Source organism: Durio zibethinus, chromosome 2, assembly GCF_047325235.1.
Source record: "Durio zibethinus cultivar Kanyao isolate XHJ-2024 chromosome 2, ASM4732523v1, whole genome shotgun sequence".
Taxonomy (NCBI): Eukaryota; Viridiplantae; Streptophyta; class Magnoliopsida; order Malvales; family Malvaceae; genus Durio; species Durio zibethinus.
Genome location: NC_143163.1, coordinates 35,643,239 through 35,660,550, shown reverse-complemented (window position 1 = coordinate 35,660,550; position 17,312 = coordinate 35,643,239). Strand labels below are relative to the sequence as shown.

General features: G+C 31.5%; 1 protein-coding gene and 1 long non-coding RNA gene across 3 annotated transcripts; one reads left to right on the top strand and one right to left on the bottom strand.

Moving 5' to 3' along the window:
* Positions 1-1,140: 1,140 nt before the first annotated feature.
* Positions 1,141-7,763, bottom strand: LOC111318054 (uncharacterized). 2 transcript variants are annotated; one of them, XM_022920690.2, is made up of 7 exons: positions 6,984-7,731; positions 5,570-5,811; positions 5,347-5,469; positions 5,067-5,183; positions 4,791-4,973; positions 3,690-3,831; positions 1,141-1,523 (listed from the first exon to the last, which is right to left on the bottom strand). In XM_022920690.2, the coding sequence occupies exons 1-7, from the start codon at positions 7,372-7,374 to the stop codon at positions 1,351-1,353; spliced, it is 1,371 nt and encodes a 456-aa protein (XP_022776425.2). In that variant the 5' UTR covers positions 7,375-7,731; the 3' UTR covers positions 1,141-1,350. The 2 variants fall into 2 exon arrangements, 1 of the variants encoding a protein (XP_022776425.2); XR_002693603.2 differs by having other exon boundaries at positions 1,386-1,523; positions 3,690-3,839; positions 6,984-7,763.
* Positions 7,764-12,202: 4,439 nt separating this feature from the next.
* Positions 12,203-13,016, top strand: LOC149520161 (uncharacterized). The gene is made up of 2 exons (XR_016327313.1): positions 12,203-12,496; positions 12,610-13,016. It is a non-coding gene; the product is annotated as an uncharacterized LOC149520161 (long non-coding RNA).
* Positions 13,017-17,312: the final 4,296 nt, after the last annotated feature.

Genomic DNA, 17,312 nt, shown 5'->3' with positions numbered 1-17,312 from the left:
TTGCATCTCTTTCTCTTTACTTTCCTTTTTTTTTTTCTCTAGTTGCTCTAATGTTTTAGCTTCCTTAACATGTTAATGACATAGAAAATACCAAAATTATATGTTTATTTTATTTTAAGTTGATGAGAAAAGTATAAGAGCCAAAGCTTTTCCTTCTTCTCAATTTCATATAAAACAAAAGTTTTTGCTAACTAATGTCGTAATTCGGATATTCTTTAAGATCAAATAATAAACTATTTATAATAATAATTTTGTATTAAATATAATAATTGACAACTTTATTTATAATTTAATGTATTAAGAGATATTACTATATATAATAATTACTTTAAAGAATGCTTTGAGAATACACGTCAGCGAAATCTTAAAAAAAAAAAGAAAAATAATAACATTTTTTTTCAAAAAGAGAAACCATGTTATGAATCGCACTACTTACTAATTATTAAAAATTATGAAAATTGACTTAAATTTAAAGACTTATAAACATTTGTTGCAATTCTTTAATATTATATTTCGACCCCTATTGCATTCTAAATCTGCGGGATCCCACTAGGGCACCAACCGATATGTCCCCCATTGCATTCTAAATCTCAATGCCCCCTACTCACCTGACACATGATTCACCAAGAGTAACCATTTATCAATTTCAGTCGCTGTTAGATCGCTCCAAGCAACGTTATTTAATGTCCTATCAAAGCTCGCCAAAAGTAAGTGGCGATACTATATGCACGTCGATCACTTTTCTGCTATGTCCCCGCAAATCTATGATTGGAAGATACAAGATGAAAATAGTAGAACAAACAGTAGATGCTTCGATTTTCGCGTTTGCAAATTTTTTCATTGGCCAAAAATGAGAGTCCATAAATTTTAAGGGGTTGTATGTTCTTTTTATTTTATAAATTATCAGTAACATTTCTAACCCACAAACATGCAGTTAAAATGTTTTACGTCGCTTTATTTATATATTTTTTATTTTTTTCTAATATATCCTAAAATTGCATGCTGTAACCCTAATCCCGTTTGGTAAAATCCGAAATTTCTTGATAAGATAATTTTCCACTATAATATATATATATATATATCATTAATTTTGAGAACTTCAGTGCTACATATATATATATATATATATATATATATGTATTTGCATAACTTCCATGCTATCTATATATACTATAAATCTATGAAAACATATATACATACATTATGTACCAAAAACAAATAAATGCATACATACATTAGGCAATAAGCATCAGGCCTCACATGACTGCTCAAAACTAGGCGTGATTCAATGCTGTATGCTCGTACAACTACATCACATTGATTTTGAGAAGAAACAAGACAAGCTGCGGCTTACTTCTTGAAATGCTTCGGCATATCCTTCCTGGAACTAATGATCACTGGAGAGGCAGAAAAACCATTTTGCTTTTCCGAAATTATTACATGATCTACTTTTCTACTTCTCTTTTCTTCACACGACTTAGCAGGGGATGATGATCCAAATATCTGCACTGTTAAGCTTCCGCCTACGCAGGAAAGAATTATATCAAGTAAATAAAAATGCAAAGGCTTGGTAAAAACAAGTTAAACTTGATGAGTAAAATATTTTGGTAAAAGTCAAGGCAAATGATTCGGTAGAGAACAAGTATGTCAAAACTCCAGCAAGTATTTGATCACTTGGTTCAATCCACAACCAAGATGAGAGATAATCAAGAATTTTAAGTTTACAGCTGGTGAACTAAGTTTAAGCTTAAGCCTAACTAAGCTTTCAGGTTGAGAAACTTAAAAGTTTAAGCTTATCTTGATTGAAATTTGTTAAGTTGTCAAGCTTGACAATCTCAACGTGTATTAATACAAGGTTGAACACTCTTCTTAGTTCTTGCCACATCTATCTCTCAAGCTGGGCACTCCATTATTTTGAAAATGCTTAATGGGAGTTCATAGCCGCCCATGATCAACTAACTTTAAATAAACACAAGAAGAGCAACAATGTTAACATGCCTAGCATCTAGCTAATGCCCTAACTTTAAAGTTTAAAGTCTCAAGTTTAGCTTTCCTAGCTTGGCCCTGATTTTATTAGTTTAGTATTCTCTTAGGCCATCAACTCAACCTAAACTTGTACGGCTTACTTTGCTTATGTGATACTTGAACTTGTAAAGCACAAACTAATTAAAAAGTTTAATTAAGGCAAGTTTAGACTCTTAAGCTCACCTACTTGTAAGTTCAGCAAAACTTAGGTTATCAAGCTTTGGTAACTTGCAAGTTCAAGATTCATGTTGTCAAGTTTGGTAATTTGCAAGCCTAGTAACTTAGTTGTCAAGCTTGTCATTATGCTAACTTAAACTTTCAGTCTTGCCTAACTGTAACTTCAATGGAGCCTAGATTATCAAGTTTGGCACCTTACAAGCTTAAAACTTAGGTTGTCAAGCTTGGCACCTTGTAAGCTCAAGACTTAGGTTGTCAAGCTTTGAGTGTCAAGCTTACCTACCAATAAATTCGATAAAGTGTTAAGTGTCAAACTTGAAAACTAGCAAACTTTAGCCAAGAAAGACTTAGGCTTCCAGGTTTACATACATACAAACTCCATAGTTGTCAAGCCTAACAACTTGCAAGCTTGCCTACCTGTCAATTCAGTAAAGCCTGAGTAATCAAGCCTAAGAACTTATACAAAGCCTAGGCTTAGCTGGACTGACTATGCTTCCCTCCCAAGTTACCATGCTTGCTTACTTGTCTTCCTACATTTAGGCCAAGACAAAACTTCTTTTCTTGTTTGTTTGGTAAAGGATGACATAGAGTCTTTTTACTTGACAATGTTAAACCTTTTGTTTACTTTGCTTGCTTAACTTCTAAACACCAAATAAAAGTTTATTATTTGGTTCGGTAAAATCCACACTACCAAAGTTATTAAGAGTTTGATGTATTCCTTACAAAATTATTTCTTCAGTTTATACCTAATGATCTTTTTCAAAAAGCTCAAGCTAGACAACCTAAGCTCTACTGAATTTAAAGGAAGGCAAGCTTGAGACTCTAAGCTTGAAATTTGCCAAGCTTCACAAGCTATGCGTCTAGCTTCCGAGTTCCCAAGCTTGACAACTTAAACTTGCAAGATGCCTAACTTGATAACATAAGCCCTATTGAATTTACAAGTAAACTAATGAGTCTAAGCTAACATCTTATCTTTCCACTGCTATTTCATGGTAGGAAAGATGGCAAAGTGGATGAAAAGTGAGAGGAAAGAAAATAAAAATAACATGATTTTACCCATTATATCCTTTGCATGTGGAGACAAAGTATAACTTAAAAAAAAAAAGATGGACAATACTGCAAATTCACAAGACATAACCCACAATCTAACATATCTCCCCTATTTTCTCTCCCCTGGTTTTTGTTAAAAATAGATGGAAAATGGCGATCTTTCCTTTTTTTCTCTCAATTTGCTTGCTTATCAAGCATGACTCAAAATCATTTTCTTTCCACTTTTACGGTCACTTCCTTCCATCCTCCCCCATTTCTCCACTTTGCCTTAATCTGTACTCAAGAACCTAAACCAATATTGAAATTCTGAAAAACAGATCTCTTTGCACAACAGTGTCGCTTCCAGATTAGATTATAAACTAGCCTCCACTAAGGTAGGTATTCCAAAAATAGGAAATAGAAAAGGATTAGTGACCAGATGATATCAGTTACATTACCTAGCACAAGGGCAGCTCCAATCCAACCAGTGACACCCCATCTCTCACCAAGGAGAAGCCATGCAAAACCAGCACCCCAAACAGGCTCCAACCCATAAATTATAGCTGTTTCTGTGGCTGATACATCACGCATGGCAGCCATCTGCAAGACTATGATGGTTAAGAGAAATGATGTTTCAATATTTTATCACAAAAACAGTGGATAAATGGAGGCTGTATAATTGTATCATGTGAGGAAGAAAAGAAAAGGTATAAAGCTAAACTATCATGCAAGTAGAAAATGCCTTTTTTGCATTTAGGATTCTCAGCTAAAAGCTTATAATGATGCATTTAAAGTTACTTTTCAACCCTTTTTGACTAAATTCGTCACTTCTATAAATAAGCACACAAAAGTTCAAAATGCTAGGGCAATTGAACCATACAACAGTTCAAGTAAACTCAGGTTGTGATGATTCCCCATTTGGAGTACACCAAAACAAACAGCTAGTCAGCAGCTATGATGAAAGTTGTGCGTTACTTCATACCAAAGAATTGGAAGTTCGAACAACATCCCAATAAGATATTTATCGCTTGACCTAAATTATGAGATGCACCAAGCTCACAGCATCTATATGAATGTTTTTGAGTAATTGAATGAAGTTACTTTAGTGAGAAAACCATGCAAACATTTAGTTGATGAACTGAAAGGAAAGAAAGGTGTGGGTTATTTACAAAGGGTAGACTTAAAACCAGATACAGTCATCAAACTTATAATGATAAATACAACAAGTCAACAACAACAACAAACATAAAATTAAACATAAAAATAGACATAATAATAATAAGTAAAACTAATAGGGGCTTTAGCATGTATAATGATAATCAACAAATGCACATAGGCAGGAATATGATCCAGGGACCAAGGCAAAAAGAATGTAAGTTGCAGTAGTTTGATAAAAAAACACAATGCTTATCAATCAACAAAAACAAGAGTGGATGGTAGGAAGATGTTGCATAGCCAGTTGTTAACACAATGAGGTTCCACTGAGTGCAGTTGCAGAAACATAATAGGTAGTTAGAAATGGTGGCTCTTCTGTCAGAGCTAAAAGCTAAGAGACTTACCTCCACCCATAAGCACAATCCAGTAGAGAAAATGCCTGTATAAAGTGCAGGTATCCATGGAAATGTTAACATTGAATCCCAAGATATTGCCCAAGACCAAGATGATGGTTTGAACTCCAAGCTTCCGTCAAGCCAGCCTCCAAGAAAGTACCAAAGAGTTGACAAAAGAGCAACAATGCATACCTAAATGGGCCTTCAAGATTTTCAAACCATGTACAAAGATAAACAAATTGCATTATTTAAAATGTTTAACATACATATAAAAAACATTCAGACCTCATATCCAAGGAGGGGTAAGAAGTTCTCTTTATTAGTGCTTCTTGAAATATGCTCAGTTCTTAGCATATGGACACCAAAAAATACTGCACTTAAGAAGTTCAACAAATCTCCAACCTGTAAAAATATTTTTTTAACGTTTAACAAAATAAATAAGGTAGGTCAAACAACCATATAGTATAATATACACAACTCAAAATATAGTTGTATCTTGCGTCACCCATCCAAAGATAAGCAGAATGAAAGAAGAAACAGATAATAAACATAAATGAGCACTAACACATGGAGGAGAGCCACTGGATTCCAACATTGCAACTCCTAGGACAGACATAAGAGCACCGAACCACGTAAGGGCAGGAACTACAGCTCCTAACATACCATCAAGCAAGGGAACCACAATTACCTGAAAAATTCACCCACAATATACCAAATTGCACCTTTAGGTGCTCCAATAGAGCAGGCAACTTCCTTTGATGTATATAGAATGGACTCAGGAAACTTACAGTGAACATAGATAAGAATGATGCACGCCCAGCATCAGAGGTTAATAGTCCAAGTGCCTGTGTTAAGTATCCCAAACTGACCCAAATACCCAATTCCATCCCTGCATTGCGGGTGCAAACATCACTTCGTGCTCGCACTACAAATGGGATGAATGGTATTGCTGACACTATAAATCGCACAACCGTGAAGGCTGATGGATCCATGATAGCTTCAACCTCTTTTATAACAGGAATATCACTAGCTACAAGACGAAAGTAAACCAGATTCAGGAATGAGTTTAGACAGTAAGCAATTATTTAGTTACTCTTACTCATATTGCCAAAAATATGGTTCAATAATCAACTCAACATGTCTTCTAAAAGCTTAACACATGACAGCATCCTATTTCAAAAGTTTTTGCAGACCCACTTAGGTTATCATTGAAAGAAGTTTCAATAGCCACTTGAGCTTAGCTTAAGTGGTAAGTAGAAATCTTAGGTTTGAGCCGTACTGCTCTCTCTTGTACCAAAGGAAAAAAGAATTTCAATAATAATATGTGACCCAAAAATTGAACAGCTGGTACTCAAACTAAGTGCATCAAGGATACTCTTCCTCTGCAAGTCCTTGAATTTTGCAAGCAATCACACCAGTGTAATTATTAAGTCATACAACTAAATCTAAGGAATTGTATGGCAACAACTTTTGCTTTTCGCTTTTTTGCTTGGTTTAGTTTGAAACTTAAGAGATTCGTTATTGCATATCAGAAAGCAAAAATTTTCCTTCCAATAAAAGGTAAACTTTTAACGCTTTGCTTCAAATGAAACTTTTTGTTTCCTACATTTATGTCATCAAAAGAAAAAATTCTACCAAAACACAATTACATCCCAAATCTATTAAAGCAAAAACTCTAAAACCACAAGTTAAATGAAATTAAAAAAAATCTAACAAACACAAAGGGAAAATATCCTTCAAAAACATTTAGTTACTATAATGTTTATTTTTATCCACCTTAAGTGGGCTCTTAATAAATGAACAGTAAAACAAACTCAAGAACAAGTTTTGAATCATCTATTCACGATTCCCACTCACAACTTAAATGGATTGACCAGCCTTGTCTAAAGGCTGGCTCCATTATCAGTTTTACGCAATAGATTAATCAACTTTGCAAACTCCAAAGCAAAAAGTTGTCAACTGTCATTTGCCAGTGAATTAAACATAATTCCACCGCTAAGTTACATAGGCTCAGGTTTGCGCTGTTCCAACTTGCTTCTAGCAATTTGGAATTTTAATTCCTCAAAATTTTGCATTTTACTGATAACCAAAGGAAACTATAATCAAACAATTGTAACAATTTTGGTGTATTACTGTAAATTCGCAACAAAAGATTTAATAAAAACAAAAAATAAAGGAAATGAAATGAAAGAAAAATCTAACCATAAATGAGAGTGACGACATTAAGCAAAATAATGCTCCTAACTTTCTTCGAAGCAAACAATATCCTCTTCCACAAGTATCGCTTCCCAAACAGATACTCAAAATTTAGGGTTTCTGGCTTCTTCGGAGAAGGTGCCAAAACGACATTGTTTTCACCATAATCAGCGATGATAACGGGTTTTGAACTGGAACCGCGTGCATGTACAGACTTGCTTTGAGAATCAGTTGAAGAAACAGAAGAAGAATCGCGTAAAGAAAAGGCGGCGAACCGAAGCCGTTTAAAACGAAACGTAAAGAAAATAGAGGAAGTAGAAGGAAAATTAGCCAGATTAATTGAGGAATTAGTCGAAGCAGAGTTCCATGGCCATCTGTAAGCAGATGGTGAAGCCATGGCGCAGAATCTTCGAGCGATCGAGGATGAAGACAGAAGAAGAAGGAGCTGGAGCTCTCCTTTGCTATTGTTTCAGCCACGAATTCTCTGTTTAATATTTAATAATCGTGGGACCACAGGATGCTGGACACGTTGCAAAAGGCCAACACATTTTTCTACGGTTTAGGGTAACGTGGCTTGTTGTGGTTGCATAGTGCCATGTTCGATATCTTTTTGAAGGAAATCAGTCGCCGGCGGACCCGTGACAAAAAGTGGCCACCGCCGTTCCCCGGTGGACATTGCTGTATATTTACACACGTTCACTTTTTTGTCAAAAGAAAAAAAAATTCAAAACATAAAAATTAGTTTAAATCATAATTTTGTTTTTATCTGAAAGAAAAATAATTTTAAAAAAATACATTTATTATTCAATTAAATGAAAAACCGCAATCTTTAAAATTTTAGTCTTGTTTTATATCATTTTAATCTTTATCTTAAAAAAGATAAAAGTTATTTTATTGATATTTATTTTGAAATTTTAAATATGCCCATTTAATGATATATATATATCTCACATTTAAATATATCTCGAATTCAAAATTCATTTTTCTATTTTTATTTAATAAATCTCAACTCTCATTTTTTATTTTTCATTCATATTATTTTTCTCTTTTCACTTTTGAAAATTTAACTTCTTAAAAATAAATATCCAAAAATTTTTTAAACTTTTAAAAAATAATACCCAAAAAACTTTAAAAATTATTAAATATTTATTTTCGAAAAGTTTCAAAATTCATTGGATATTTATTTTTGAGAAACCTAAAAGCTTTTCAAATATTTTTTTTTTGGAAAAGCCCAAAAGTTTTTGTAAATAGAAAAAATTTGAAATTTTTAAGTTCAAATTTATTTTTAATGAAAAACTTTTAATTATACACTTATGAACCATTTATATGATTATGTGTGTGAATAAAATTGAAATCAATGTTCTCAATATGCATGACATAATTGAAATCGTTTTCTGAGCTCAAGATAAAAACAATTTTATTTCATGCATACTTGAAAACTTGATCTCTTTCATTCGTACATTTAATCAAGTAAAAATGGACACATTGATAACTCATATATGTGTACATATGTTAATCTGAGCTTAAACACCTTATAAAACATTATCGCTAACAATATTATTGACAAATTGACAAATTTGACAATCTAATCTTTAAGCCACAATTATTATTATCGAATTTACTAATCTATTAATGATATTTTTCAATGACACAAATATTAGAGATCATAATTTTTTTTTATTAAAAGTTTATAATTAAATATATATTTTTTAAATATATATTATCAAAAATAAATTTTCGAAAACGGATTTTCAAGAGCATATGATAAATCTCAAAATTTTATTTTCGAGAAAATAATATAATTATCATAAATAAATTTTTCGACACTTGTGTTTTGTTTTGGATAATTCATTTTTGAAAATTATATTACTTTTTCAAAAAAAGACTTTTGAGAATACAATATAACTGTTGAAAATCCATTGTTGAAAAATACAATATGGCTTTTGGATGTATAAGCTATTTAGGGTCTTTTTATCTTTACTGAATATTAAAATTTATATTTGATATATGAGTATTTTTTGAAAGAAAATTTTAGAGGTGTATAGAGAAAATTTGATTGTGTATTTAGAGTACCCTATTTATTTTTGGGTAAATTTCATTAATAGTCCTTACTCTTTTATTTCAATTTTTTTTATTTGAGTCTAATTTTTTAAAAGTAACTTTATATTAATTCTTTCATCCAATTATTACATCAAATTATTACAATTTACAACGTAATGTTCATGTTGTAAATTACATGGCACGTTCCGTGAACATTCACTTTGCATTTCTCATTAATGTTTTTCTCTCAATTGTTATCAAAATAACTCAACAAAAATAGAAAAAAAATCATTTTAAAATTTTAAAAACTCAAATTGAATAATTCAAAATTGAATAATTCAAAAGTTAAGAGATTAAATGAAATTAGAATAAAAATTTAAGAACCATAACAAAATTTATCATATATATTTCAATATCCTAATAGAAAGACCTTTTTGTTTGTATAAACATCTGACTTAATTATCTATCAATTCTATCATATACTTCTACATTTCATGCATCATATTTAAATTTAGATGGAAGAGATATAAAAAAAATTTATTATATATTGATAATTGATTACTGAACATCTCAAATAACTCTGAAACCACTTGTTAATAAAAGAAAAAAACTACTACTAAATTAGAAGCAAATTTATTTAAAACTTATAGGCAAATATAAAGATTTTCTAATGATAAAAAGAACTACAAAATATTAACTAATTGTTGAAATTTAGAGTTACACCTCAATCTCTTTAGGTGTTTTTTCTTTCTTTTTTCTATGTACATAAATCTCAAAAGTAAACACATCTTTATACCCAAAAAATAAGATTAAAAAGAGCTTAAATATAAAAAAAAATTACTCAACTAAAATTAAATAATCATTTAAGCTTCTATCATTTTATTACAAATAACTCAATTCTCATATTTTTATTTTTGTCCAATTAACCTTTAATTAAATGGAAATTGGTTAATAACTATCATCAATTTCTATCAAATTAAGAATTAAATTGATTGAAAATAAAATGTTTGAAGGTTTAATTAGATGAAATAAATTTTTGATGAATCAATTGACTGTAATAAATCGAAATTTAAATTATTATTTAATGTTTATTAAAAAATATTTTATGTTTAAGCAATTAAAAAAAAATTCTGAATTATTCAATTGTATCATTATCAGAAGTGGTCCTTTGTGACCAAAATCAAATACCCATTTCTCCATTCATTGATATTTATAATAGACTCAAATTCCTGGCAGTAGGGGGGGAAAATCATTACCAAATCTGGGAGTGGACCGGACCCCGATTATATCTGGTAAGAGCAAGAAATTATGTTGACAAGGAAGTCTGATATTAGTCCCTAGCAGTGTTCTTCTCGGGAAATACCTGACCCACCACTCCCCCTATATCCCTGCTTATATTACCATTTTCTTCCAAAATCTCGACAGTTTGAAATAAGATTGGCGTGGTTGCTCAAACCTCCAGTAGGATTTTTCTTTCCTTATTACTCCGGTCCTTTCCCGGCCTTAATTTCGTCTGTGGTTTTGCACTTGTGCTTGGTTTAGTATTCATGTTTTGGATCTGATCATGCAAGTCGATAATGTTACAAAGCCGTTATGGAAATTTTTTTCCTATAAAGAGATTTTTTTAAATCTTTATTCCTTAACAAAGATGTCATATTTTTTAATTTTTTAATTTTTTAATTTTTAAAATCATCTAAATTTTTTATAAAAGAAATATAGGCTACTAAGTAAAATAAAATCATGGCTTTTGCCCACAAGTTTAATTCTACGGGAATGAAATATTCTGATGAAAAGCAATGGAAAGCAAGACACGGAAAAATGATGAGTTCTTATCAAGTGCTTACTTCTTTTTTTTTTTTTCTTTGGGTTTGGGCTCTTCATCTATGTGTCTATTTTTTTTTTAGTCATTGTCAATTGGAAATTAAACTTTTGTATTTTTTTTCTATTAATCATGAATAATTATATATATACATATGTTGTAAAGAAATTTGTGATTAACAAACATGAGTGAAGTGAATTTTGTAAGCAATCTATTAGTCAAGTCTTTAAAAGGAAAATAACTGTATTAATTTGTACATACCTATACGTGTTTGTAGTTATTCCCCAATAAAGAATTGGTTTAGTAATTAATTTTTTGGGTGCTGTATATACGCATAGTTATTACTAAACAGTGACTACATTGACTACATTTTCTTTGAAATAAACACATATTTGTAGTTGATTCATGGAAAGTAGATAATTATGTAAGCTCAAAAAATTTAGATCATATTTGTTCTTGTTGCTTCTAAACAAATCATGTCAAATCATAAAACTTTTATGAAACTACAAAATGATGAGGCTCATGTTTTGGAAAGAAAAATAATACAATAGCTCATTAAAGCTACTTGATTATCATTCCGTTCACTAATTTTGAATAGGAATCTTCTTGGATATCTTGAAAACCTTGAAAACATCAAACAAAGGCATGAATCAAATAATTTTTATCTCGAGAACAAAAAGAATTTAACCATTAATAATTAAGCATATTTAAGAATGATTACTAACCAATATACATATTCTTTAAGGAATAACTACAAGCACTTGGAGGTAGATACAAACTAATAAAGCCATTTACCTTGAAAAAGACTAGAATGATAGATTGCATGCAAAACTCATGTCAATCGTGTGTGTTAATCACTCTTTTTTTTTACAATATATCTAATTATCCATGATAATAAATACACAATGAATCCAAAAAAAAAAAAAAAGTTAAATACATGGATGAGGAGTTTAAAAGTTTAAATTCAAAGTAGAAAAAAAAAAAAAAAGCAATTAAGTACATAAATGAAAATTCACCCAGATTATTCTCATGTTTATTACGTGTCGTGATTGGAGAATAAAATTTGTGAGAGAAAAAAAGTCAAAAAAAAAAAAAAAAACATAGCATTTATTTTAGTTAATAATGCCGTCGTATTTTTTGTCTTACTTTTCATTGCTTTTCACTGGTAATCTTTCATTCCATAGAATTAAACATGTTTGCAAAAACCCATTATTTAGACAAATTTAAAATTATCATGTATTTCTTTTGTGAAAATTTAGATGCATTAAAAAAATAAAAAATAAAAAATATGATATGGCATTAATTTGGCATAAATACTCCATCAAAAAAATAAATTTAAAACTATACCTCTATTGAAGAATAAAAATTTCATGGGTGCAAGCATGGTTCAAAATTAAAACACTGCTAGCGATTGGAGAATATAATTGCCAATTAGGCCCACTGAACTTATTGTCTTCGGCTGTCATCTTTCCGGCACAAGATAAAACGAATCCAGACATTGATTTCTCAGACTACTTGACTGCAATTTGCTGATGAAGTCGAACCCCAAACTTGACTACAATTCCCATTTTAAGGGTCAAGAACAGTTGAGCCAAGTTAATTTGGGTTCTTGATCGTGGATATGGGTTTGAGTTCAAGGCTTCAAGCAAAAACTAGGCAGGTGGTACAGATTTATTTTTCATCCGTATTTAGTAATCAGATCAATGAATGAATAATGTTTAATTTCCGTTTGTGTGAAATGCCTTAATTTGTGTTTCTGTTTATTCTTTTAAGCGTTCACCTGGAGGGAAAACCGTCAAGGAAGAGGAGGAACTAATCCTGGCATATGTCAGTCGGGTGGTTGGCTTCAAGTTGTTCGGGCAGAGCAATAAAGGGCTGGCTGAAGCATATGCTGGCGCAGAAAGGTGTCAAAATAACGGATTTTTACTAATGCACACGCCTCTATCACCTTTTGACTTACGAATGGTGCTCCCTTCATACCTAGTTGTGACTTATCAAAGTAATACTATTAATTCATGGCCATGGGAGAAGACAGAAGAGTATCCCTGGCTGGAAGCATGCTGCATTTCCCATTAGTAATGATTGATCATTTTACTGTCCTAATCAGTGGCTTTACCACTGGAATTAGCATTTACCCGCTCTAGCATGTTAATCTGTTAGTACAAATGAACTTAGAATCCTTCTTATTTACTATATTATTTTTGTGCTTGTCTGTTTTTCTAAACATGAACTTGACACACGAATCTTGGGTTTATCAGAGAAACTTGCAAGTTGCCATGAAAATCCCTGACTAATTCGTTAACCAAAGACCTTAATTTACATAAATATACTGTGAGAGCTAATTATATGCTTGCAAAAAGAGAAACATCACTCACTTCCGGTTATTAATACATACCGTTCAGTTACATTACATGAAGATCCTAACAGCTGCCTACTTTCAAGTTTTAAGAACCCTTTAGCGAGGTCCTGAGACAGGCACAGACATATAAATCTTTCCTGTCTCTGAGTATTAAAAACCCTTCACTGTTTCCATTTTGTATCACCACCTCAATGTTATTGCGGTTTTTTTTTTTTTTTTAAGTTTACTCTATATATAGACGCCAGTTTTGTTCTCTTCCAATGCTTCAATGTTATGGTTTTTGTGTCTAAAGTGCAAAAACCAGCAGCTTGTTTTCCGACATTAAAAAAGCTGTGAGACACATTCGAATTAAAAATTTAGTCCCTTTGGACTTTACAGCCATGGTTTTTGTTCTGTATATTTGTTTTGTTTGATAGTTCATTGGTCAATATAGAGAGTTGCCGCTTGAACTATTTATATTTCCTCCAAGTAAAAGCAGATCTAGGAGTGCCTATTGCCCAACTCAATTTGCAGTGTTACGACAAATTCAAGCACTCTATTTTTTTAGTTTGTTCAGAAAAACGAGAATTCGAACTTAAATGTTTATATACCGATCGTTCAATAAGCCAATTAAAGCAATACTCTTTTTTCTTTTTAGCCAGGCTGTTGGTTAGTTTAGAGTTTGAAGATACGAGTGAGTCTATGGTAAACATGCACATCAAATGTATCATTGTCTACCAAAATTTTGAAGTCAAAGTATAAGAATTCCTCATAAGAGAAATGGGGAAAAATCTCATCACAAAGTACTTTCATGGAAAAGCTGACCAGATGAAAATATGCCTTTGCAAAGAATCATGATAAAAAAATTTTAAAAAAATCATCCACTTCAGTATGCAATACTGGAGGAGCAGCATGAATGCGACCTACATTGATTAGCATTAATTCAAGGTCATTGGGTGGTTGATGTTGTGATGAATTTAGCATTCCAGCCAAGGTCATTGGGTGGCTGATGTTGTGATGAATTTAGCATTCCAGCTAAGTATGAAATTCACGTGGGACCTCCTTTTATTAGCCATGGTTTCTATATTGGTGATAACAATTAAAAATGTTATAGCAATGCGAAGAAGATGTTTGGGCTCCAAATATTTAAGAAAATGAAAATAATGCAAAATAAAGCAAGCAAGCCAAGAAGAACAAGGCCGGGGGTGGGTGAAAGCAATAAACAAGGGATTTTATGGAAGTTGAGAAAGAAAGAGATAAGGTAGCTGCACTGTCATCAAACCTTCTTTAACTCACTCTTTTAAATGCCCCTCCCTCTATAATGGCTCCCAAGCAAACATTCATTTTATGGGGAATGCCATACTTTCCTTGCAGAAACTAATGGCTTGCCTTAATATCTGCTTCTTCTCATACTTCCACAGAACCTTTTGAATTTATCAAAACCTAATACAATATTAGTTACAGAAGAAAGATCTCTCTTTTCTCCGGCCAATAATATATCTCAAAAGTTGTTTTTATTTAATGGGTTTAGTTGACAAAACTGATTCCAAGGAAGTTTCTATGACTTCTTTATAGAAATCTCTGATCTCTCCTCCTTGAGAGCTTGGGCTCTGCTTTGTCTATAGGTGACATTGAAACAAAAAGCTAATACATATTTAAAATATTAATTGGAGTTGCTGCACTTAGCATTTGGTTTTTTTTGTAAAATTACTATGCTAATGTAATCACCGAAGTAATTTTATTCTTAACACAATCTTGTCACTCTAAATTAAAATTACTTTATTCTATTAACAATATTTCTTAGTTCTTAAAAATTAAAGATTGTTGTATTTAGTATTATTAAAAATCAAATATTGTCTTGTTTAAAAGTATAAAAATAATCATATATATTATAATAATTATATAAGTTAATAATTTAAATGTTGTTTAAAGATAATAATTTATAAAATATTAATAACATTTATTTATTTTATAATAAAATATAATTAATTAAGAAATTAATAAATATATATTGATAGGTAAATTGATTTTTACAAAATAAATCATGTCAAAAATATTTGAATTAGAAAATAAAACTAATCTATTAAATTATAATAAAAATATATATTGTATATCAAAATATAAAAAAACACAAATTATTTTAAAACTTTTTACAATGAAATTAGTTTTAAAATATAAAATTTTATAATATAAAATAATTACAATTAAAAAATAAAATTTTAATTCACCTATTAAATAAGTAATGTTAATTATTATTAATTTTATATATCACTTCATTTTTAATAATAAAAGTTTTTCACTATTTTATATAAGAATTAAATCACATTTCAAAATAATGATCTGATAACTTTCAATGATTCAAGAGTACTCACGATGTAAAATTATTAAATGCTTATCAAATATAATAATCTAATAACTATATGTAAATCACTATAAATTTTAAAATGATCTCCTTATACTAAATACTACCTAAAGGTATAAAAGAAGTTTCTATTAGGGCACACCCCATCACCAAAGAGGGAGAGCTTAAATGACCAGCTAGAATGCGAAAGTTTTTTTTTTTTCCACCATAGAATATGTATACCAATTAATATGTTGGAAGGGTGCAGTGTCCCAAGTTTTGAGAAAGCGTGTTGGCCTAGCGAGACAGGCATCCTCTTTGACAAATGTGGACGCATTTAAGTCAATAAAACCAGATGGTTGGGACTTCTAGGAATAATAATCAATCAAAACCCCGCAAAACCATTAGAGCCTAGCTAGGGAAAGTCGTTCCCAACTTTCACATCTCCTGATCAGCTGAGTTTCTCTAAACGAGTTACCGTGGCCAACCTAGTAGCCGTCAGATCATCTCCTGTCACTCTCATTCTTCATGTTACTATGTTAGAGAATGTGCCAGTTAACATGTTAGATGATAAGGGTGATTATTAATCAAGCGAATTAAGAATTTAATTAACATTATATATGTGAATAACCCACATGACACACTTTATTAATTGCTACTATCTATCAACTAAGATCAGTTTGGATTATGAAAACTATAGCCTACACCCTAGGCTAAAACCCTAGTTATAGTATTCACATGGTCTGAATTCTTCAGCTTCGACATGTTTCAATTTTTTATATTTTCCTTTAGCAGAGTAAAAAAAATTGTCTCTGTTTGTCCCATAGTTTTCATGTATATGAAATCTTTAGATTAAATGATTCACTTAATTGAATGGTGAAGCATGGCAGCATGCCTATTTAGTTTAATTTTGGGGACGGTTTGGTAAATTTGAAGCTCTCCAATCCCATGGCAGAAAGGAAGAAAAGAAGTGAAGGGGGGAAGGGGGGGCATGGGCTGGCACAACAGTTGCAGAACAAAGCAATGTAGATGACTGAAAGCAACTGCACCAATTTAATTCAAAAGACAATTGAATCTTAGCATTAACAGAGAAGGTACAGAAGAAGAAAACACAAGAAAATAAACAAGAGCATTAACACTAGCCTTTCCTCTGTCTTCCTTTTCTCATTCTCTTGACCATTTGCAAAAGCTACACTGTCTTAAAAGCCTCATTTAAACATCACTGAAAAGGCTAAAGCCAATGCTCTCTCATTCACTATAATAATTCAAAAAAGAAACAAAAGCTGGTAACACAAAAAAAAAAAATTCTTACAGTCATTTTCTTACTTGAATTCTAGCATTAAAAACATTGTAGTAACTGAGACAGTACAAAGAAAAAAAAAAAAAAAACCTACCACCGGTTTTCTCCCTAGTTGTGCAGAGGATTAGGACCTGTATGAACTATCCTCTTATCATCTCCATGTACAGTATCTGGATCACCTTCATTTCCACCAAACTGAGCTGAGCTTGACGGAGCATGAAAAGAAGTAGTGTCGAAAAACCGGGCTTTCCTTGGGGGAGACCTAAAAGAATGATGAGCACTTCTGGCTTCTTCATGAACAGCAAAATGCAGACCGAACTGAGAAAAAATCAAGATAATCCACAAGAAGAAAACTCTAGCTCTAGCTCCACTATATCTGCCCCCTCTTGTTTTGACTCCTCTAAAAATTGTCATTGCACTCACCGTTCAGTTCAGTCGTGGTGGCGCCCAACTGGAGAAACAGTATAGCTTTGGAGCTTTAGACTTTGAAAGAGAGG